This window comes from Molothrus ater, chromosome 10 (genome assembly GCF_012460135.2).
Source record: "Molothrus ater isolate BHLD 08-10-18 breed brown headed cowbird chromosome 10, BPBGC_Mater_1.1, whole genome shotgun sequence".
Lineage (NCBI taxonomy): Eukaryota > Metazoa > Chordata > Aves > Passeriformes > Icteridae > Molothrus > Molothrus ater.
The window spans coordinates 21,334,378-21,358,210 of NC_050487.2; the positions used below are offsets into that span (position 1 = coordinate 21,334,378).

Here is a 23,833-nt window from a genome sequence, read left to right on the forward strand (position 1 = left end):
TGGTGACTGTAACTTCAAGGTTTGTTTAGATGCTCCTGGCAGAAAAAAAACCCAGTGTACAGAGAGACACAGATAGATTGGTAAATGTATAACTAAAATAATAACATATTGGAAACATTTTTGTAATGGAAAAAGCTTCCTGCAAAAAATGACTGCTCAGTTTAAGCTTTTCCTGCAGCCTGGCTGGGCAGTAGCACAGCCCACGTAGCAGCCCTGGCATCTCCAGAGGTCACCAGGTGTTCATCTCCCCTCCAAGGCTCTGAATTTGCTCCAAGCAGCCTGGAAACAGCAGCCCTCTCTGGGATTTTCCTGTCACTTCCCCCTATCACTTTATGCATTTCTTATTTCAGTGATAACAGGAGGGTCCTCTACATTTTTCCCATCTCTATAGGCAGTGGATAGATTGTAATTAAATCACAGCTTAGTTTAGGACTTGGCACTTGTGCTGAGGATCAGGGCAATCTGCCTATTTGCAGGATTAGACACACATAGATATATCTATATATGCATATATTAATCCTTATGTTTTTCACTAATAATCCTGTGTATTCTTGGATGGAAAGCACATTAGAGCAAGCCAGCATCCTCTCTCATCCTGTTTGTTCCTCCCTTCTCTGCCTGAGAACAATGACAGCAGGAGGAAGTCTCGCATTGGTTTGTTACCAGTTTCCAGGCAGTTTTGCTCCCAGCTCCCCGACTACAAGAGCAACATTGCAATCCCTGGGCTGGAACAGACACAGACAACATCTGGTCTAGAAAAACACCACGAAAGACTGGGGAGTTTGTTGAATTTAGCATTTAGATCAAATTTACCTCTTTATACGTGACTGAGGGCTATTGACTGGGCACGATATTAAGGAGGGATGATGTGTAGCTTGGGAAAAGGGGTTAAATTCAGGCAGGCTGCCGTCACTGCGGGTGATGCGCAGCCCCGTGCGCCTTCTGCTACCTGCCACTTGGGCAGTTCATTACCAAAAAAATCACATTCTGCTGCGCCCTCGCAGCCCTGCAAGCTGAAACACACACAGCCAGCGCTGCAATCAGGATTAGTAAGTGACAAGGCAGGGATGCAGCCCCCCGGGCAGAGCCGGGGGCAGAGGCAGCACCAACCCTGCTGTTTCTGGGGAGGTTTCAGCAGCTCCTTCTGGCCCTTGGTCCATCCGTGTCCTGCAGTCCTGCCTGGTGATGCTGCACCTCCCGCACCAGCAGCAGCCTCCCCACAACTGCACGACCGTTTGTAATACCATTTATTATTACTTTTTTGGAGCACATCTCCAATCAGAGAGTGTAAGAAAATCCCATCCGCCTGCCAGTTGACTCATGTGTAGGGTTTCCGCTTCCCAGATCTGCATATTGTAAGCTCCTGACACAAGTTGATGTTGTAAGTACAGCTTCCATACGGTTCTCTCAAAGGCAACAGATTTTTTTATACATATATATTTATATACGGCACCTGGTTTGGCAGGAACCACATCCGAAAAGGGGAAATAAGGAAAACTAAAAGCTGACTCTACCTAGCTATTGCTGGCTTGGGAGGCGGTTTGGCCAATTCCAAACACAGCATCCATCCCTTATTCCTACTGAGGATCAGCCTGGGAGTTGGTAGGGCTGGGATGGCCCCCGAGTGCTGAGGGAACAGGTCGACAACCGGTCAGCAGAGCCAGCTGTGACATCTGGATCCAGCTGCAGAAGGGCCAAATCTCACTGAGCATCTCGCGGAACACCAAGCAGGTTCCTCTGGCCTTGGTGCTCCCACCTCCTGCCTGCAGGATTTGGGTTCAGCACCTGAAACTGGGCAGCTTTCCCACCGCACCTGACAGGCACCGCTGCCGGGGTCCTTGCGTGAGGGAACCCACGCGGCCCGGAGCCCTGCGCCTTTCCGCCCAGCCCCAGCCCGGATTCGGGGACCTTTCTGCATCGGGGGGGGATCTGCGCGCTGAACGAGCCCGTTTGTGCACCCCGGAGGGTCCCGACGCCCGTTCCCTCCGCGGGTGCCGCTGCCCCACACGCCGCGTCCCCCTCCGTGCCCTCGCCCGCCACCGCGGCGCTCCCGGCGCAGCCCCCGCCCGCCCCTGAGGGGGCTCTGCCCGCCCCCGCGCGGCGCCGCCCCCTGGCGGCGGGTCGGGCGCCGCCCCCGCGGTGACAGACAGGGGCGGCGCGGGGCCGTGCGGGCGCGGTGCGGGGCGGGCGCGGCGATGCGCCGCCGCCGCCGCCATCCCGGCGCAGCCCGCGGCGAGCCCTGCCTGCCTGGCCGCCCCTAGGCAGCCGCGCTGCGGGCGGAAGGACAGGGGCGGCGGCGGCGGCTTCTCCTTCCCGGCGCCCCGCATGAGGAGAGGCGTTAAATAGCGCCAGCGCCGCGGCGGCCGCCACTGCCCGGTCGGTGGCGGCGGGGCCGCCTGGCCGGCGGCGGAAATATGGCGAGCGACTCCCCGGCGCGGAGCCTGGACGAGATAGACCTCTCGGCGCTGCGGGTGAGGCGCAGGGCCGGGGATGGCGGGGAGGCATGCGGGAGCGGCACCCCTCCCATCCATCTATCCATCCATCCATCCACCCATCCACCTATGCATCCATCCATCCATCCATCCTTTCCCCGGTGGCGGAGAGATGGGGCTGGGGGTCCGCGGGGCTCGGTGTGTGTGTAATGTGCGCCTGCACGTATGTAAATGCGGGTAAGATAACCGTGTGCGCGTGCATGTGCGCGCCCGCCGCCGCGCGTGTGCGCGCATCCACACGTGTGTGCATCCGCACATGTGTGCGCGTATCCGCGCGTGTGCGCATCCGCACATGTGTGTGTCTGTGTGTGTGTATGTGTGAGTGTGCCCGCCCCGCAGGTGTGTGCGTGTCCGTGTGTGCGTGTCCGTGTGTGCGCACCCGCGCAGCGCCGCGGGGACGCGGGTGCGGGCGGCCGGGCGGGTCCCCGCGGCGGGGAGCGGGGCCGGTCCCACCCGGACACCCCCGCGCACCGATCCCCCGCGGGCAGCACGCGTGGGCAGGCAGGGATGGCGGGGCCGGGCACCGCCGGGGTGCGGAGCTGAGCCCCAGACCCCGCTTTCCCCGCCCCGGCCCCGCAGCCTCTCTCCATCCCTCTCTCCATCCCTCTCCCGCTGTGTTCCTGCGCGCTGCCTCCTCCTCCTCACCCCCCTGGAAAATGAAGCCCAGCATGTACCCTTGAAATGTCAGGCTCGTCAGACGTGTCAGCCTCGGCGTGGGCTGTGGCCTGATGTCCCCCCTGGTCCATTTCTCTTGTAACTTTCTTCCTTTTCCCCATCTTCATGGCCGTAAGAACGGCTCGTTGGAAACGAGCATGGGGAGTCATTGAGAGAAACAGCATTTATGCGGGAGGCAGCAGCCAGGCTGCTCCACACAACCCGCTGCATAGACAAATAAATAAAATCAAGCAGAATCTGCTGAAGACTTGAACAAGTGTATTTTTAGAAATATTATTTGCTTCAGTGCAAGAAAAAAAAAAAGAGAAGTCTATCTTTATTCACTTGCCCTACTTTCTTTCTGGTGAGTTTCTGGTTGATTAATAGTGTAAATGATTGCTCAGCAATACACAGTGTAGATGAGATTAGAATGGGGGAACCATCTGCCTTAAAAACAGACCTGGAGCTGGTTTCCCCTCTTAGGTGGAAGGTGCCTTGGGAGAAAGGTTGCTGAAGCTGGTGGAGTTAATCCAGGAGAACAGTGTAATTTGGGGGGGAGGGGGCTGCCTCCTTCTTCTGCACCCTCTGTTGTTTTTTTTTTTTTTAGTTTTTTGTTTTAACATCTGTGCTGGGAAGTGTATTTGAACTAGGATATAATGTCCTTTTAAAACCATATCCACACGTGCTTAGGTTGGGGTTTTTTTTGTTTTTTTTTTCTGTTTGTGGCTTTTTAATAGCAACACACAGCAGCCTCAGTCAGGGTTTTGTTTTCGCTTTGGGAGGAAATGTATATTCCCTCCCTCCCCCTGAGACGCAGCGGCAGCGCCTGGCTGGTAAGCAGAGCAGTGCTGGCATTTCAGGGTAACCGGAGACAAGGGGACCCAAAATCCTGACTGTCACCAGGGTGGGACAGCAAAACCCTGCCCTCCTGCCCAGCAGTGTCCACTCCCTGCTCTCCTGCCCAGCATTGTCCACTCCCTGCTCTCCTGCTCAGCAGTGGCCACTCTGCCAGCACAGGGCTGCTGCCACTCAGCTCTCTGCCCCCTCTCAGGGGGACAGACCTGCTGTGGCACTTTCCTGTAAATGATGGGAGATGTGGTGGTTTGCAAGCGAGACAAGAATAGGAGCTTAATTTGCCGAGGAATAGATCTTCTTCTAAACTGAGCTCCTCCAGCACTTAGAATAATTGTTAAAGGTCGTAAATTCAGCAGATAGGGCACGAGGCGTGAATCATTCCATGGGGTCTGAATCAGAAATCGATAGTAAATTTGCTGCCTGAGCACAAAACATGGCAGGGAGGAGTAATTCCCCAAGCCTTGCAAAATTTTTATGTATCAGAAAAGAGGTGTCACATTGCAGTGGGTTTGTGGATGAGTCTGGGTGGAGGAGTTGTTGCTCTTGTGCTGCTTCTGTGTTTAAAGGGGTGAGAGGTGACTCTGTGAAATGCTGGGAGCAGGTAGTGGCTCTAAAATCTGGTGATTTGTTCCCAGCAGCGGGGAAAGGAAGTGCTGAGGACACTTATCTCTGAGTTTGAGTCACTGAAATGTTCCAGGAGGCTGGGGCTTATGAGCCACGGGCAAATGTGTGTAAGAAAGGTGGAATTCTGACTGCCAGTTTGCCCAGTGCTTTGCTTTGGCTTGCCTCCTGCTATCCCAAGGAAGGGAGGTGTATTTGCAGGATGGCAGCACGCTGTTTAAGGCTGAGCACAAGCAGAACCCTGCACACCATCATTCAGTTCAGTTTGCCACTGCCCACGGGCTTGTGGGGTGGGATTTATAGATCTGGGCTGGAAGGTGACATAGGAGGTGGCAGGAGCTCTGGTTTTTGCCACACTGTGGAGTTTATTTTGCCACACAGTCGGGCTCCACCGCAGCAGTGCATCTGCTTGATGTGCTGGAGGCTGGGCAGGAACAAAGCACTGAATTCTGATTAAAATGCACGGCCTGGTGCACTTGGGGTTGGCTCCTGCCTTCTCTGTGACATGTTTCTATCCATCACTGGGCACCGTGCTCATTGCCCTGGTACCCAGGAGTGCCTCTGTGGGTGCAGAGGACTGAGCGTGCCAGGATAGGAAGGATTCTCAAACCAGAGATCCTCCAGTGGTGGTGCTGGTAATGAGGATCGTTAATGTTGCAGAAAACTGTAATTTAAAACAATGAGGCCATCGAAACAGGTAGCACTGCATATTATACTGACGAGGGGATAAGATAAACTGCATTATAATGTTCTTTTGTGTGGGCAAGGTGATATTTTTGCTAGTCCACTCAGCATGTTTAATAGCCAGATGACCTGGCAGTGTTATTAACAGAATAATGATTGACACTGGGATTCACACAGGCTGTTGACTGTTGACAGGCATGTTGGAGAAGCAGATTTTTGCAATAAAATGAAAAAGTGTGAGAAGGGATGCAGTGGGCCGTGGTCTGTGGTGGGAAATGCACAGCTGATCCCAATAGGAGAGAGCAGGAAGATAGGGCTGGGTTTGGTGTTTTTTCCCCCCATTTTTTTTCGTCTCAGCGAATGCAAGAGCCTGTCATCTCTTGCTAAAGGCAGTGGCCTTGATCCTTCTCAAATATTCAGGTCAGTAGCTTTTCCTCTGCTGCATCCATCTGCAGGGCTGGGCCTCTGGCTGATGCACTCAGCAGTGGTGCTGGGCTCTTCTGCAGTAGCTGCCACAGCTGGATTCACCTCAGTTGCTTTGCAAGGTGTGTGGGAGGTTATAAAAGATCTCGGGGAGGAAAAACCTTTCCCAGGGAGCTGATAACCCCTGGGCTGGGTCTGGCTTGGGGCCAGCAATCCCTCCTGCTCACAGCTGCTCCTTGTCTTGCGGGCAGGGGCTCGCCCTGGGCATAGGGCACCAGGCTCAGCCGGGATGTACAGCTTGGCTGGGGGTTTCCTGCTAGGCAGGGAGTTTAAAAAGAGCCTTTCTGGGGAAAAAGCAATTGTATTCTTCATGTACCTGGATGTTGCTTTTGTTTTGAGCTCATTAAGGAACCCCAGGCTTTTGTTGTTTACTTTAGTGAAGTGCTGACCGTGCACTCTTTGGAAACTGTACCCTAAAATCGTTTATTGTTTTGGAAAAGCCTGGCCTTTAATGCTCAGGCTTGGAGAGGAGACAGCACAGAATTTAAGGAGCCGGTGAGTATTAGCTGTTGCTGGGAAGAATTGGATGAAACCCAAAAATGTCACTACTCTTCCTTTAGCTTGCTTTGTGTAGAAGTGAAGTTTCAGTGGCCCTTTGTTTGCATTTGTTGATCACTGTCAATGAAGATAAAAGCTGACATGTTAAAAACCCACAAAACTCAAACATGCTGGCATTGTCCTGTTTCTAGAACTTTGTCAGTTTATGGCATATTTCAGCATCATTAAAGATTTAGGAGAAGCTCTATTGTGGGATAAGCACTGCAAGCCACCACTCAGGAGCATTACTCTGGCAGCATTATTTTAGGCTTCTTCTTCCAGTACCTTTTAAAAAAAAACTCTGTAGCTCAACAGAATTTGGGCAGCTTTTGTAAAGGTCACCTTCCTAAATAGAAAGAGGAACAAACTTGACTGGAGATGACTTCTAGAGATTAAAAAAAAAAAAAAGACATGAAAAGCTTATTTTGCTGTATTTACATGATAATGCTATATTTGCAAATAACTTTGCAAATTAATATATAATTTAAAACTAAAATAATTTAATATTATTTTTGCAAATAACTTTGCAGAATTTGGGGCAGATGTTCAATAAATAAATATATATATTACCAGTTCCTGAGGAAAGATACTCTCAAGAGTATTCCATTAGGGACTTAATCTGTCCTCTTCCACTGTGATTCAGTGCACATGTAAGCTGTGGAACATGACAGTATCCATGTGCTTTGTCTATTTTGGAGTCTTTTGAGTTCTAAACCATAAAACTGCAGCAGAATACTGGTCTCTGAATCACAGAATCATGGAATGGTTTGAGTTTGAAGGGACCTCAGAGCTTATCTAGTTCTAAAACACCTTCCCTTAGACCAGGTTGCTCCAAGCACTGTCCAACCTGGCCTTGAACAATTCCAGGGATGAGGCATCCACGGCTTCTCTGGGTTTTGTGTTGCAGTGCCTTACTACTCTCTAAGAAAATAATTTATTCCAAACATCTCATCTAAATCTTTCCTCTAATTTAAATCATCCCAAAGGGATGGCAATGTCCAACCCTATTCCTTGAGCCATTGGTGCAGATGTATCCTCTATGCAGCTATGCATGTTCTTGTGTGTACTCATGAAAAGTTACCATGGAAAAGGGTCTGTCTTCTGTCAGATCTTTCTCTGGGGTTGATTGTGTTCTTTTCTCTGCCCTTTGGACTTGTGCAGCCCAGCTGCTGCTCTTCTGCAGTTACTCTTCAGCAATGGTCTTCCTCATTGTTGCAGTTCTTCCACAGCACAGCAGTGTATGGCCTTTTTGAAGGCATGGAGAGTTCTCTGTTCTCACTAATGCTCTTTTGCTGGGCAGCCATAAAAATTAATAATTTGGAGTGAATTTATAGCAAAATATATGCTTGAGCAGGCTGAGGTTTGAGTGCAAGGTTGTGAGGTTGAAACAAGCTTTGAAGCAACAAAGAACATTTTGTTGGTGTGCATATTTAAAATAAAGGGTCTGTTTTTAATCCATGTGACAAGGAGGAGTTAGAGGAGGTTTTTAACCTTGCTACCTGAAGGTAGTTTTTATATGCCAGGCTTGTAGATGTAGTGGCACAGTCTGTATGGGATGAGTTTCCATTTGATCTGTGTGTAAATCCCCATGGATGAATCACCCAGCTGTGGAAGAGGTGTCCTTGGAAATCATCATTCATGTGAGGCCAGGTCAGGGGAAAGCTCCTGGGCTCAGGCTCTGAGCTGCTCCCTGCAGCCCCTTGCCTGACTCCTCCTGATGCACCCTCACTCTTGGCAAGGGTAATTACAGACACCAGTGGGAGTTCTGTGACTCTGACCTGCAGACCAAGGACAGGCTATTGATCCCTGTCTCGTTTCTTCATGCCTCATCTGTAAAGGCATAGAATCCTGCTAGATTTCCCATGCTTCCCCAGGGAAAGCTACCAGCAGGCAAAAGGGTGCTTGGTGGGGAGAAACAGCTTTGGCAAGAACTCTTGTGCCTCGGGGTGTGGAGGATGGCTGAGGGTTCAGGACCTGCCACCTGAAGGCAGCTGGCTGCCAGGGGAGCACACATATTGTTTTGCCTTGCTGCCAGCTACAGACGAGACCAGGAGCCTCATGGAGTGAAGGGCATCCTGCATCTGCTCTCCCAGGATTTTGGCTGATCCTTTCTCCCTTCTGGTGGCCTTTTTGGCCCTGACTGCTCTGCAGGTGTAGAGCCTCTATCACATGAGGTTTCTGTTTGCTGATGCTCAGGTGCCTTCTTTGTTACCTTTCACACAGCCATTAAAGCAGGGTGCAGACTGAACCCCACAAGCCTAAGTCATGGGTAGCTCCATTGCGTGAGAGGTTGTGTTAATTTCCAGGCCAGTTGCTTTAATTTCCTTCTCCCCAGCCCCCTTCCCCTGTCCTGTTTTGTCACTTTGAAATGTGGCTGCACATTGAAAGTGATGGTCAGTCTGCTCTGGGCTCAGGAATACAACTTATGTAAGTGAGATTTGATGTTTTCCATGTAAATCGTTTATGATTTCTAAAGGAGTGCTGGCCAAGGAACATGGTCCTTGGAAAATGGATACTCCCCCTCTCCCTGTGTTCCTCCTCCATGGCTGTTTCTACATGAGCCCTGCAAAGGGCTGAGCATCCCCTTCCTGCCCTGGGATGAGGATGCCCAGCACATCAGCCCCCAGCCCTGGGGAGCTCCTGCAGTGGCTCATTAGTGAAAGGAGAGGAAAAGCCACCAAGGTTGGGAAGCACTGATAAGAAGTTTAGTTGGCACTCAGTTCTGGGCTCAGTTCTATCTCTCTGCATGCTTGATTTTTATTTTGTAATGGCCAATCAAAAAACCTTCCCCTTTGATCCAGAATGTCACTTTTCTGTGTTAATTTGCTGCGGTGCTTGCCAGAAGTTCAAGGTTGTGTGTTGGTAATAAATGATGGTAATCAGGCAGGCAGCACTGGAATGGCCAGGTTGGATAGCAGCTCCTGCTTCCATCCGAGGGCAGCCAGCAGCCTGTCCTGCTTCCCACTCAGAAACTGAGTTACCCTGGCCAGCAGAAGGTGTTCCCTTTGCTCTGCTGTGGGTAACCAGCTCTGCTCTGCCACAGGAGCTCTGTCAGATATTCATGGCTTTGTGCAAACACCATCCACTGCCAGTCAGTGAGGTGCCACCTGGGTGGGTGACACGGTCCCATCCTTCCTATGGATGCACTCAGGTTAAAACAGCCCTACCCTGTGGCAGGCACTGTCCCTGCCTGGTTTGTGCTGCTTTGAGCAGTGAGCTGCTCCTCTGAGCAAAGCCTGAGCAGTGCAAGCTCAACATCCTCCTGGTTCTGAGTGCTCCTGCTGCAGCGAGGGTGGGTGTTTCTGCTTGCCTGAGTGCACGTGTGGTTTTCAGCCTCAGAGTGCACACAACCTTTTGTTACAGATTTTGCTTGTTCCCGCCAGCAGTGGCATTTCAGGGTGCAGAAAGCGTTGCTTTCAGAACAGCAAATTGTTCTAAAAGCAGTGCTCTTTAAAAGCCAGGGATATTGCCTCACATGCATATTCCTTTATAAGCTAACAAGAAAAGTAAAAAATTTATATGGCTGACAGTTTTCCCTCCCCTTCCTTTTAAAAATTCCTTTTCTCCTAATTTTGAAACTCAGCAGGAAAAAGCCTACTGCCAGCTGAGTCATGTGTTTAGTGCATGACAGAAGTGACTGTTTGGGATCATGCCCTTAATCTGCTGGATGGTGACTTTAGGATGCATTGGAGGTGGTAGAGCCTTTGCTGAGGAAAAGATCGCACAGCTTGAGCCTAATAAAATGTGTCTAATAACTGCTGTAGCATGCTATAGAAATACAAGAGATCAAAGCTTCAGAGGCATTTATTTTCATAATTTGTGGGTCAGATCCTTGCAGGACTAATTGGGTGCTGTTTGATGTCCAGGCAACAATAGAAATCTCCCTGTACATCAGAATATATTTGTCTCTTCCTCTTTCTTTCATACAAAAGCATAAAAGCTTTTTGTGTGATTTTGAGATAAACTGGCAAAAGGGAAAGAGCAGATCTCCTCCCTACCTCACTGCAGTCTTTCTTAGCAGTATTAGGAGGGTAGTGAGGCAGTGGGACAAGTGCCCAGAGAAATGACAGATAATCCATGCATGGAAGTGTTCAAGGCCAGGTTGGATAGGGCTTGGAGCAGCCTGGTTTAGTGGGTGGCATCTCTGCCCATGGTGGAGGATGAGCTTAAGGGTTGCTTCCAACCCAAACCATTCTATACTTGTTACACTGGGGCCATACAGCTGATACAGTGACCAAACCAAATGTGTCTACTTGCCAGATGTTGATTGTTTTAATTACCATCAGTGCTTCAGGAGCACTAAGCCTCGTGGCTGTTGCTTACCAGGCTTCTACTCCCCAGAACACGAGTCCAGATGAAACCAGAGAATGAGATTTTGCTGGTGCAGCTCAGTGCACTTCCCCAGCTGTGGCTCACTAGTTGTGAATCTCTGGTGGTTTCTCAGCATGGTGGGTGGTCAACCCCAAAACACAGCAGGTCAGATGTGCTTTGGGCTTTGCAGGGCACTTACAAAGCTCTTTTATTTATATATATTAACAGAAAGTATACAAATATAAATAAAAATAAGTGTGGGTCTAACTGTTCCCTCTTGAGTGGAACAGGACAGCACAGCTTGTGTCCCTGTACCTGGCAAATGGACCTTCTTCAAAACAGGCCACGATTTTCCAGGCTACTCACTCAGATGGGAGATCCCAAAACAGTCATGAAACGTGGCTGGAAAGGAAAGTGCAGTGCCCTTAAACTTGTGGGTTTGTGTTTTATATTCCCACTGAATACTCATGGTAGGTGTTTGAGGAAGGGGCTTCTCTCAGAGGTCTGCAGGTGCCACCATCTGGGGAGGAAAGAAAGATGGGTGTGCAAGGCAAATGTTTCTGGAGAAGAACCAGAGGCCAAAGCAACAAAATGAAAAGGACTTTAAATGCATTTTCTGGCCATGCAGACAGGCTGTCTTCAGTGCAATAAATCTTCAGCCTTTATGTATTGATTAGCTTCAGTAAATAGTGTGATGACTCTGCTCTTCCCATTGCTATTCTGTGGGGATCTGTGTGTTAGTATGGCTGAAGAGGCTATAATAGCTAAATGGGATTCCAGTAGTGAGAGCAGTTTACAAATGCTCTCCAAAGTGATCCTCACAGCCAGTGGGACTGTGTTTGATAGTTGTAAATGTAAACAGAATGCTCCACTGGCGACCAGGCTCGTAATGGCTGTGATTTCTAATGGGCAAAACTCTGTTTTCTGAGCCAAGTGTCCTCCAGTGACTGTGTCCTGCCCTGGCAGGGATGCTGTCTGCCCCTGGTCCCCTGGCTGGGGACCTGTGATGGACACATTCTGAAGAGGAGAGGCTGAAATATGGGTCTGCCTGGTTAGAAAACAGAAAATGGCTGAAAATGCCCCTTTTTACACTAGCCATGTAATAACTTCTTCAATATTTGTATGATGCTGGGCATGGTTTGAAGTGATTTTGCTTGTTGAGCTTTTCCCCTGCTCTTGGAGCCAGGTATATGATGTGGCAGCCTGAAGGTGGTTGTGTTTGAGCTCTGGGCAAACCCCAGGGCCCTGGGGATTTGCTACAAAAAAGCATGAGCAGAGCAGGAAGATGGCAGGAACACAGCAGCTCATTGTCCTTGTGGAGCAGAGATGGATGGATGGATGGATGGATGGATGGATGGATGGATGGATGGATGGATGGATGGATGGATGGATGGATGGATGGATGGATGGAGAGCTGCTTTACCTCTTAGTTGCCATAGCTGGAAGCCCATCCAGAAGTCTTTCCATTGGCATCTCCCTGTTTTGTGAACACCTGTAACAACACCCTGGTGAAAGAGCTCTTCCAGAGGTAGTTTGGACCATGAGCTGAAATCCCAGGTTGCTCTGGAGACAGTTGAAGGAAAGATAGGATAGAGCAGATATAAAATTAGCATAACAATACACCTTTAATTCAGCTTGAAGGAAATAATTGAAGACTAGTTGTCACTTACGTTTGTGACCTCTACCAAGATGACTCACACTGCAATATAATATGAGTCACTTGTTAATGATGGCCTGTTAAGGAGAAAGTGCCAAATCCCTGTAACTTCTTCGCTGTGCTCTGTAAAAGCCAGGATGGGTGTTCAGGATGTTATTGCCTAGAAGTAACTGATACTCAAGAGCACTGAACACCTTTACTTGGCTCTGGGTGACTTGGGCGTGAAAAGGCAAAGATCCTGGCAGAAATGCTGCTTCTTCTTTGGCCTTGGTTTAAAAGAGCCACAAAACACCACGTAGCTTCCTCCCCAGTGCTGCCTTGACATGCTGTTTGTTACATGAGGGTGGGGACCCTGATAACTTTCCTTCCTGCCAGATGGCCCAGCTGGCCAGAGGGCAAGTGCCTGCTGGTGGGACAGAGGGTGGGAGGAAGGGGAGGGGGTTAATGGGTGCTCAGCTGTGCGTAGGTCTTTTATTTATATGTATTATGTCTTGAAACCTCTACAGAGCATGGGGAGGGAGGTCTTGGAGGCATCCTGGCTGATGGGAGAATGTGAAAGGAGCAATAAAACACTCTGGTCCCTGGGTACCACTGATGTAGAGACCTGCAGCCAGGAGGCTGGGGGAGGAAGGTGAGGAGCTGCAGGCTGTGGTCCCATGCAGTGAGGGCTTGGCCAGGCACAGCTTCCCCGTGAACTCCTCGCCTCTGACGTGTGAGAAGTTTTTTATGGCCTTAGGAACTCGCGGTGCTCCTGCAGCAATTGACTTGAGCACTCACTTGTTAATCATCTACTAGCTGTATTAAATGCTTCCTCTTACTGAGCTAGTGTTTTTCCTCAATAAATGAGATTTCACAATCCACAGAAGAAGTGAGAGGCTGGTGTGGAGGTGTTTGTGACCAGGGGCAGGAGCTCACCAAGAAGTGACCAGCTCCTGTGCTTGGGAGGGGGTTTCTCAATTGACAGAAGCCTCATGATTTTTGTCTGTAGTCAGGAAATTCTATGAAGTGCTGACACCAGAAGTTAACTTGGAAGGGGGAGTATTTTTCCCTAGATCTCATAATTGTAGAGAAGCGTGGAGAAAGGTCTTCTTGAAAGACTATAATCCAAAGGGCAAATAGAGGACTTCAAGTAGCTTATTGAAAATTCAGAAGAAAAAAATGAAGATAAATGTGTGAGGCTTTGCCTGCCTTCTTCTCTGAGTGATAAAACAGAGATCCCTGAGCTGCTTGTGCCATGCTTTCATCTTCCAGGTGAGAAGCTGCCTTCCCTCTCTTCTGCCACCTGTTCCAAGGTGTATCTTGCCCTCTGGACTTTGCCTCTTGGCAGTCCAGACAGGACTGGTGTCCATACAGGATCTTGCTGCCTTAGGCAGCACCAGTGTGGGCACAAGGAGACAGGAGGGTGGTGGTGAAGGGCTGTGGAGGAAGGGGATGAGGAGGAATGCACCTGAAGGAAGAGAACTTTACTCTTGGATGTTCCTATCAAGGCAGTCTGAGGCAAGCAAAGGACCTTGAATGTACAAATTGGTTGCATGGCAGAAAATTGTGCGTAGTACCTTAGGAATAGCTCTCTCTGAGGGGTGGAGGAATGAGACTTCCTGAAGAGAAGCTGCCAGCACAGTGGAACCCAGATCTTGAGCACATCTGTTTTTGGCTTGCTCGTTTGATAATGATCACCCAATTCTTTATTAGTTCCTGCTTTAGCATAGTGCTCCTGCTGCTGTGGGAGCTCTCAGGAGCTCTCATCGTGCCTCTTGAATAGGCAAAAGTTTATCATCTGATGGACCTGGAGGCACACCTTGCAGGTGGGCAGACCCTACCCCCCCAAAAATGGAGCATTGTGGTTGGCCAGCGAGAAAGGGCAGAAGTTCAAAGCTGAAGTTGGTTTCTCAAGGCCCTTTCACAATAAATGGTGGGTTTGGTTTTGCCCGTTGATGTGACCTCTTCCGTGCTGCTGGTGTACAGCAAAGAGCCTGCACAGATGAAATGTCCTCAAGAGAAGATGCAAAAGCTCTGCTCATTATCAGAAACGAGTAAAACTGCTCCAAGCTAATATGGCTGCCTAAAAATAGAAGTGGTGTTAGGGGGAGGGGCTGTCTTCTGTGTTCATTTGCCCTTGATTTTCATGACATTTTGCTGCTCTATATTGTGTGTCTTGTTCAGGAGACTGTGTGTCCTGGTCACGCTGGAGTAATTCACAAGAATGTGTGCTTGTGTCAAAAAAACATCATGAAGAGGCTGAAGAGCTTGTTGGGGGTTTAGCAGTTAACTGGCAGAATGCAGTTATTCAGGTTTATTCCCTGTCCTCCTGCCCCTCTCAGGTTCACAGCGTGAACCTTGCTGTGATCTTGAAGCCTCTCCTACAGGAGTGGGAGGCCTGAAGAAAGGATGTGACTGGCAGGGAGGCTCTGGGATGGGATGGATCCCTGGTGCTGTGAGGTGGTGGGAGCAGAGGACAACCATCATGTGTAAACCTTACCAGAGAGGACAGTCATGCCTCAGTTGAAGGTTGCAGCATCTACTTTGCAGTTAAGGAAAAAAAAAAAAAAAAGAAGAAAAAATTACTTATGAGACTTAATTACTGAGTTATTGTTATTCAGTATTTAAAGCCCAAGTTTCATAACTGCCTTGTGATATCAGCATTCATGTTCTTTGTCAGTATTATGCAAGCAGCTCACCTTGTGATCATGAAATACTGAAAAGTGCTTTCTAATGCTCACCCTCATTTCTCAACGAGTCCATAAAGCCTCTTCTGCTTTCCATTAATTATGGAACAATGGAACATTTTCCTCTTAAAGAGAGCTGAGCCTTTTTTGTTTTTTCTTCAAGTTCTTAAGCCAGCTGCTCCTCTGAGACCTGTCTGTTCCACATGGCTAGACCAGAGTGGACATACCTTCTGTCCTTCACTGCATTGTCTTTTGCCACCTGGGAGAAAGCAGGAGGTTTGTGCACCAATCTTAGGGGCAGAGGTCTTGCTCTACTGAAGCAGTTCCAGCTGGTGCTTGGCTGTTTCTGGCACTGCTATGGTTGGTCTGATCTGCCTTCAAGGTTAACGAGGCAGCTGGCAAAGATGGGAGCAAATCCAATGGGGATAACTCCATTTCCTTCCTAAAAAGAGCTGAAATACTAGCTTGCTTGTTGATATTCAGTTGTTTTCCAAGTGGGAGTTTGTTTAAAACCAGAAGAAGCCCTTTCTGGCCCCCAGCAGGAGCTGTGCTGTGAGACCCTGGCAGTGCAGCTCTGGTTTCACCTGTGCCAGGTCTGGATTTTCCCCACCTTCCAGACTTTGCAGAACACTGAGAGTAGACCTCTAGTCTTCCTCCTGATCAGTCCAGTTCTGCCACTCAGTGGCATCCAGAGAAAGGCTGGGACAGGGAGGGTTGTCCTGTTCTCTGGGGGTTGCCTGTGAGGTGGTTCTGCATGTGGCTCTCCAGAGGTGGTGGGGTCTCTTGATATTCTTGGGAGAATCTTGAATGATTTCCTTGACTTAAGAGATGCAAAATTTAATCTTTCCTCTGAGCTTTCTCAAGAAAAAGGAAATGATTGTTTTTTTCCCTTCCCTGTAGGGGGAAAGGGTTCAGATGTTTCTCTGAGCACAGATGTGGAGTGCTGAAGGGGATGTGTCTCCAGGCTCCCTGGCCAGTGCTGCTTCTCCACTCCTCCAGACTTTTCCTTAAGTACACATCTGGAGATCCATAACTCTTTTCACATGCTAATGAGGACTTTATAGATAAGATCCCCTGTGAGGAAAGGAATGCTAGGAGAGTCTCATAGCAGCGGAAATCAAGGTGAGGAGTGGTCAAGCATCTTCCTTAGATTCACTTATGAGCCATGCAGCCCCAGCACAGCTCAGAGTAAAGTCAGACCCTTTGGCCTCTCATGTTGTGGCCGTTAAACTATGCTCTCCTAAGATTAGATAACCTGTGGTTTTACTGTCTGCAAGTCTTGATGAGCAAATTCCTTTGGATAAATGCTTTTCTTGTATACTTGCCAACACTGAGTGATGTTTGGGACATGAGGGAAGGGAAATAACTTGCAGGCGTCAATTTTCAGGAGATGAATCAGATGAAGAGATAATACCCAACAGGTTAGAGCTGTTGGAGTGGCTCAGTGGTGAAGATCACATTCTGTGTCTCTGGTTTAGACTAAGTGATATGGGAAACCCAGGGTGCAGCTGTGCTGCCAGCAGCTTACCATGAGTTTGGATATTGCTGAACAATCTGGGTCTCTGGCAGGGATGAGAAATGGCACTGGAGTTTGAGCCTTGGGATGGGTGCTAAGGGATTGGAGTTGCATAATTGGTGTTTCCCTCAACAAAAAGCCCATCCTGGCTTTTCATCACTTGCAGTTTGGGAAAGCTGATAGTTGAGTTGGTTTCCCTACATAATGAATATTCCTTTTCAACACAGGTCTTCAGAGAAGCATTGCAAAAACATCTTGGTGTTGTGGTAGTTTGTCTTTCTTGCTGTAGCCTGAGGCTGTAAGGTGGAGCATAGCTCAGCTGAGCACATGCTGCTTTTGGCTTACAAGGAAACTGCAGCATCTCCCTTCCCTTCTGACCAGGAGAGACAGTGATGGGCCAGCTGGGTCTGCAAGGAGGGATGAAGTGATGCTTTCTGAGGATTTAGGGTGGCCTGGCAGAGTTTGTTGTACTGTGTATTTTGCTTTCTGTGGCGGTGTGTTCTTGCTGGAACACGTGGGTTTGATTTCTGGTTATGAGCATCCTTATCTGCCTCTGTAGCCATTAGCTCTCTGTCTTGCCCATGTGGGAAGCTGTGAGCTGCTTCATCCGATAAGGCTTTTCTTATCAGTTCTGCTGTTTATTGTGTAGAATTGAAATTACTCTAGGAACTATAAAAAAGAGGATGGAGCTTGGGAATTGCAGCTGAGGAGTTGTTTTTCTCTTCCCTGCACAGACCAACAAGATGTCAATAGAAAGTATCAATGTCTCCAAGCATCAGCCGAAGCTGAGTTCTTGGTCATGTATTATGTTAAGAACAAAACATATGTCCTGAGATTTCCTTTCCTTACTTTGTGCAGCATCATCAGAACACCCCGTTTGGCCTTCTAAACTCATCAGCCTGCTTGTGAAATACTCAGTATTTGTATCACTGTCAGTGGGCTGCATCTTTCTGGAGTGACTTTGATCTTGCTTACTCCGTGCTGAGTAATTTACAGTCCTCTCCCTCTGAGAGTCTGGCCCTTGCAGGCTCTCTTGTTTCTCCTAATCGTAAGCATTTAAGTGGTATTAAAGCTGCTTATCCCCGTCTTGTTCTCTTTTAGAGTCATTAACACCTCTGCAAAGAAAGTGCCAAACTCTAGTAAAGTCAGCTGGTGGCACTTTGCAGTGGTTTGAGTGGTTCCAGAGGGAGCAGAGGGCTGAGCAGGGTGTTTGGGGGGGATGCTGGTGGTGGGGAGCGCCCAGGCATAGTGGGTTCACCCTTGGGAGGTGGTGTTCCCCTTCAGCCTGGGGTCAGGGCTCCTTTCTGGGTATGAGAACAGGCACCTCAAGCTTTTTTTGAGTTCTTCCCCCACCCCAATTCACTAGAGGCCAGAAACATCCATCTCTCTGTGTTAGCTGTGCCTCATTCAAGGGCATGTCTCTAATGATGTCAGCAATTTTCTTTTCTATTCTGTTACCTTTACAAAGAGACGTTCAAGGGTGATCCCACCAGGAAGTCATCCAAGAAAACCCAAAGCTGGTTTTGTTCTTCACCTTGTTTGTGTTCCTGTGCAGCAGCTGTGCCAGAGTGCTCTGATCTGCCTCATGGCCATGGAGAAGTCCCACTCATTGCTTGGTCCTTCGAGCCAGTTGAGCTCTGCACTAATTAATGGGAAATTGTCATGACTTAGGCTGGCAGGAAAAAATAATGGGGGTGAATAATAGCACAAGATACATGGGAATCAACGTTTTTCTCCTTGGAGGCTGTAGATGTAATCCACTTAATATTCTGTGGAACACAAGATTAATATTCTTCAGCAAAATATATTTGAGGGCTTTTCTTTTGAGTTTGCTGGCAGAGGCATTGCTGCATTGCTAAAGCTGAGGGCAGGGGATTAGGAGGCGGGGAAAGGATGCTGACCCAACTTCCAGAGGATTCAGAAACAGAGAAATCTGGCTAGAGGAGATTAAACTTCTTCCTTGCTAGCAGGACTTTTCTGCAAGAAGTGTGCCTCACACTGGGACAGCCCCCGTTGAAACCTGGTAGGGTGTCTTTCAACTCTTTGGATGCCTGCATTATTGGGGAATAGATCTGATTTGCTTGGACTGTGTGGTGTGACTCTGCTGGTGGGCTCCCAGTGCAAAGCTGGTGCCTGCAGAGTATGGAAACCAGCTCCAGCCTTGCACTTGTCCTCCTTCAAAACATAGTTTTGCCATGATTTAAACTCATAGAACTACTGAGCTTCGTAGAGGTTCCTTTAAAATAATAATAAAGCAAAGCTCCTGTTCTTTTTCTTTCACAGGATGGAAAAAATGCAATGAGTTGCCAAGCTTAAAGAGGAGTAGATACAGCAGAAATAAATAAATCAAGACCATTTATTTTAAGTTGATTAATCTGATATGTTCATAGTTTTCTAAAATAAAATCTAGCCCCAGAGGGTTTAGCAAATCAAATAACAATAACGGCAATTAATTTAGAAGCAGTTACTAATGTTTCTCATCCCCTTTTCAGATCCTTTAACACTCATGATTAATCTCACATCTTATGATGGTGGGCCAAATCCTCGTGGGGATGTGCAGTGTCTCTCTTGGGTTGAAGGAGGTGGGCCTGAAGAGCTGACCCCATTCCTGAGTATGGGGAAGGACTATGGGCAGGGCTGAGATGAGTGGCTGGTGGTTGCTGGCACCTTGTGCCTCCAGGAGGAATAGGTCTGATTTTTCAGTTGAAATTTTAATTATTATGGGCTTCCCCACTGCTTTGTTTTCCTGTCTTGTACTGGTCTTCAGCAGGCTGGTCCCTGTGGTCTTACAGGGCTTGCTTAGCTGTTGTGTGTGTGTTTATATTAATGTTTCCAGCCTGCTTGTGTGAACTAATAAAAAATTGTGGAGCTCTGCAAAAAGCCAGATAATGCCACAGCTGGTTCCAGGGACCAGAGCTAGCAGAGAGCTCCCAAGGCAGGGAGGTGTCACAGGGCTCCAGTTTGACAGGGAGCACAATGGGTCCCATAAAGCAAAATGTGATTGGATTTATGGGACATCAAGACAATTTGCAAAGCAGAACCTGCACATCTTCCTGGGATGTCTGGGAGAATGGTCCCTCACCTTGTCTCATCCAAAGTGTTGTAATGCAAATATCAAATGAACTAAACTAAATAATCTGTGTGCCCCTGCCAAGTTTAGTAGTTCAGGGCATTGGGGTTTGAAATAAAAAGCATCTCCCTCAATTTCTGAGAGTGTTTCACAATGTAGGAAGCCACCAAGAAATGCAGAAGACTTGCTATAGGAAATACTTCACACCCTGGCAAAAAAAAAAAATCTTGCAAATCGTTTCAGCAACTGTGGACCAACCCTGATTTTAGACTTTTTTTTTTTGGCATGGATCAGGCAGGAGCTTGCTTTTTGCTGTGGAACCTTGTTTTCCACCCAGTTTGAGTGTCTGTCATAACCAACCTTTTGGACTTCCTTCTGGGTCATTTCACAGCCTGTGAAATGTAGGAAAAAAGGTGAGAAGCCTTCCTTTGCCCTTCCCCACATATTGTTAACTCTTGGGTGAGCCATGTATTTCTAAATTGAAACATGCAAATTAGTATATATTTGATAATATTTTAAATAATTCTGCTGATTTGTCAAGACAATTCAATGTAAAAGTGAGTTTATAATACAAGGTTTTGGCATCTTGTTGGTATAGTTGTGGAGCTTGGGATTTTTCTACAGTCTATCCTGCAGAGTTCTGCTCCATAATTTAAAGTGATTTGTTCCCTGTATTGTCCTTGCTTGAAACTGCTGCCACTGGAGAGTTATCTACCTTTCTTGCTAGCCAGCCCTTGTAGAGCCAAGTGTGAGGAGCTGATGACAAGCGGCAGGCTGTGGGTAAACTCTTTGAAAAGCACAAAACCAGCAGATAACTCCATCTCCAGATGATCTGTGAAAACTGGGCTGATGTGAGAAACTCTCGACTGAATCCAGCAGGGAGGTGGTGTTTCTCCAGACATGTGGATAGGGACAGGAAAATGTTGAACAGTAATGGCAGCTGCTTTAATCTGGGATTCAGGGATTTCTGGAATGCTTGCCTACATGCCCGGCTATGTGTTAGTTGTTGCACAGATCCCTGCTGTTGAAGGCTGTAGTCCATGGGTTGTTGATGCTACAGCCCTTTCATCTCTGACAGGTTTTCTGGTCAGCTCAGCCCACAACCATAACTGAAAAATAGACATTGGAGGTGCAAAACCATCCTGGTTTAAAAAAGCAAAATGTTTTAAGATTGCTTTTCTTTTCTTGCTCCAAAGTGCATCTGGGAGTGAGACATTCTCCTGTTTTACGCCGTCCCTCTGGCCACAACTCTCACTGCAAGGAGGGAGCAAGGCTGTCATTTCTTGGCAAAGGTGGTCCCAGAGGGTGACCCCAGCCCTCCTGTGAGGGCTGCAGGGGCTGGAGTGTCCAGCAGTGCCTCAGGAAGGGGCAGACTGGCTTCTGTCACCCCTGCAGACTCACACAGACGGAGCCACAAGCGTGACCTGCTGTTGGAGACTGAATGTTTGGTTGCCTCTGTGTGTGAGAGGGTGCTCCTTTCTCTTGGCACGAGCTTGGCAGCAGCCATGCTTTACACAGTGCATCTCCAGGAGTGGGATGTTAAGAGGCTGCAGTTCCCAAACCAGCTGCCTTGGTAAGTAATTAAGCCAGCTCCTCCAAGAGCCCATAAACCTTTGACAGCGTTTAGTGGCAGGTAATGACTTCAGCTTGATGCAAACATTTGCTGGCCAAGGTTGAAACTCTCTTTCTCAGAGGGGTGAGATCTAACCATTTAGGAATAATATCTTATTGGTCTGAAACTACATGAATGACTTCCAGTGAGGAGAGTGTCCAGCTGCTGTGCTCTAATTGATGTCTGCATCTGAAGAAGCGTGGTACAATACTGGTAGTGACTTCAGATCTTCTGGGGGCTATAGATGTGATTTATAATTGGCACTGCAGCTTTTTAGAGACACTGAGCTCAGCCAAGCCTTTTATATATTGCCTTGTTGAAGCTGTGTGCTTGAATTAGGCATATGTTGAAGGGGTTGATGGCGCTGAGGCTGCATTCATCTAGCAAGGCATTGAGAACCTTGGGGTTCACTTAGCAGTTGTGCTTTTGCTGATGCTTCTGGTGTGATTGGCTTCTGGCTCTTCTGGATGAAGAGTCTGCTGTGAACTGAAAGGTGGGCTTGTCATACAGCTGCAAACAATTCATGGAGTCTGTCCTGGTGATCTGTGGAATGTGCTGTAGAGCTTTAAAAGGGGTGAGAGGAATGCCTGCTTTGGAGGGAAACTAACTTCAAATGAAGAATAAGTGTAATTGTGTTGTCTTGAGGGTTATTGAATATCTCAGCATTTCCTTACTGTGCTGAGGCTCACAGAGGCCACATGTTCATTTTCTTTAGCCTCAAGTCAAAACTCACTGCCTTTTGCTCAAATGACAGAGTTGAACTCACCATGTTGCTAGCCATGCCTTTGAAGGATGGGAAGGAGGCTTGGACCCTTGTTTTGATTAGTGTAAATGTGTAGCTTGTGGGTGGCTTTTCCTTAGCCTGGACTGCTCTGACATGCTGGAGGAAGGTTAGTTTTATATGTGTCATTGTTGTCCTCTCCTGGTATCACTAGTGCATCTTGGTCTGTGGGACCCACCATTTGCAGTGCTATAACTGCATCATTTTGGTTGGAGAAAACCATTTTTTTTCCAGGTCAGTATATGTGTTCCTTACAGGCTTAGAGCTCCCACATTTCATATTTGTGGAGAGGGTACAGAATGGCTGCTTTTTCTTTTGACGTGCTAGAAAGGAGAAACTAGGTCAGAAGAACTCTAATTTTGTGCGTGCAAGTTTGAGTCTGTGAGCAGGAAATCTGGAATACTCAGTTTATTGTAGCTTCAGTGGCTTGGCCTCTGCAGAACCAAGTGGGAATGAACTGTCTATGTGCATAAGGATTTTGTATTTTTCTTCCCTAAGCACTGGTGTTGGCTATTCCTTTACTGGCTGGGAGCTACAAATCTACACTTACATCCTAAATTGAACAGGTAATAGTTGAAGAAGTAATACAGTTTTATTGACTGAAAAGCCCAATGTGGTGATTAGTTCTTATTTAATTTTGCTGCTGCCAGCTATTGGCAGGTCTTAACATTCTGGAAAGGAAAGAGACGCTCACATGGTGGCTGGAGCTTTATTGCAGTGAGAAGCTGGAGAGGAGAGTGCTGGAGACCTGGGAGAGTGGATTTATGGTTCAGAAAGGGGGAATGGACAGAGCACAGATGTGGCTCTCAGTAGGGCCTGGAAGAGCATCTCCTGGTAAGATGCTGCAGAGGAGTGGCTCAAATAGATTTGTAAACAGGCTTCTCAGCTGTCCAGGGGAGAAATGTTTGTTCTGTTAATAACTTAGCCTTGAGAGCAGTTTTTCTTACGCTGCGTAGTAATGCTGTTTCTTGACTAACATCTTCTTTTAAGTTACGGAGCTGGGTGTTTGGGGGTGAGGGAGGACAAACTGCTTCTCCAAAACGAAAACAAAGCCCTTGGGGAGTTCATTATTACTCTTCCAAGTAGAGCAGCTTGTATTGCTTGAGTAGGCAGGAGGTGCAGTGGTAGATGGCATTGATGATAGCTTGTTTTGTGAGTCTCTGGATGGGTGGGCGAAGGAGGGGAAGGTACCAGAGCTAGCAGGAGAAGGCGTGAGATTAAACAATCCCTCTGAGGGCTGAGTAACATCCAGTAGTCCAGCATGGTTCTGCTTCACTGCTTGGCTTTTATCTCAAAAATACCTGTGCAGCCTTTTGAGGTTTTTTGCACTGCTTAATTAATGGGCAGCCTTAGAGCTATGTCTCTGAGATTGAAACTTGAAAAAGTCATGTCCCCAGCATCTTTTTTAGAAAGTTCCCACTGACTCAGTCAGTATTTTGTTGCCTTGGCCTTTGCCTTCCTGCTTTGTTTGCGGCTGTATTAACAATCCTCTCCTGGCTTGTGCAGTCCATCTTCATATTACTCACAGGGCTGTTAACTAGAAGTGCCTTGGAGATGGAGACAGCCAGCTGATTACTAAAAAGCAGCTGTGTCTTCGAGTGCTCTTCAAACCCCTCTATTTTTCTGTGAACTGCGTGTCATTTGGGGTAACTTCCCCAAGGTGATCCAGACCTTGTTTTGTCACACTGCACAAGTGCTTCAGTTCTGCTGTAGAAGCCAGTGCAGAAAGTGCTGCAAAAGGAGTGAACTGATGCCCCTTCAGAAGGAATAGCAGGGGACTTTGTAGAGCTTGAGGTTACTCAGGTCCTGATGGCTGGGAGATTTATGGCTGTTTACAGAGCTTCTAGAGCTTCCTGCTAACATGAGAGTTGGCCTCACAGAGTATGGCCCAGGC

The 23,833-nt window shown here is 48.0% G+C and overlaps 1 protein-coding gene across 1 annotated transcript in view; it reads left to right on the forward strand.

The window, feature by feature from the left end:
* The first annotated feature begins 2,205 nt into the window (after window positions 1–2,205).
* TNIK (TRAF2 and NCK interacting kinase) overlaps window positions 2,206–23,833 on the forward strand; it is a 150,936-nt gene continuing 129,308 nt past the window's right edge. Inside the window, 1 exon segment of the mRNA XM_036388836.2 lies at window positions 2,206–2,471. Coding sequence (XP_036244729.1) covers window positions 2,415–2,471 — 57 coding nt within the window. The 5' untranslated portion in view covers window positions 2,206–2,414.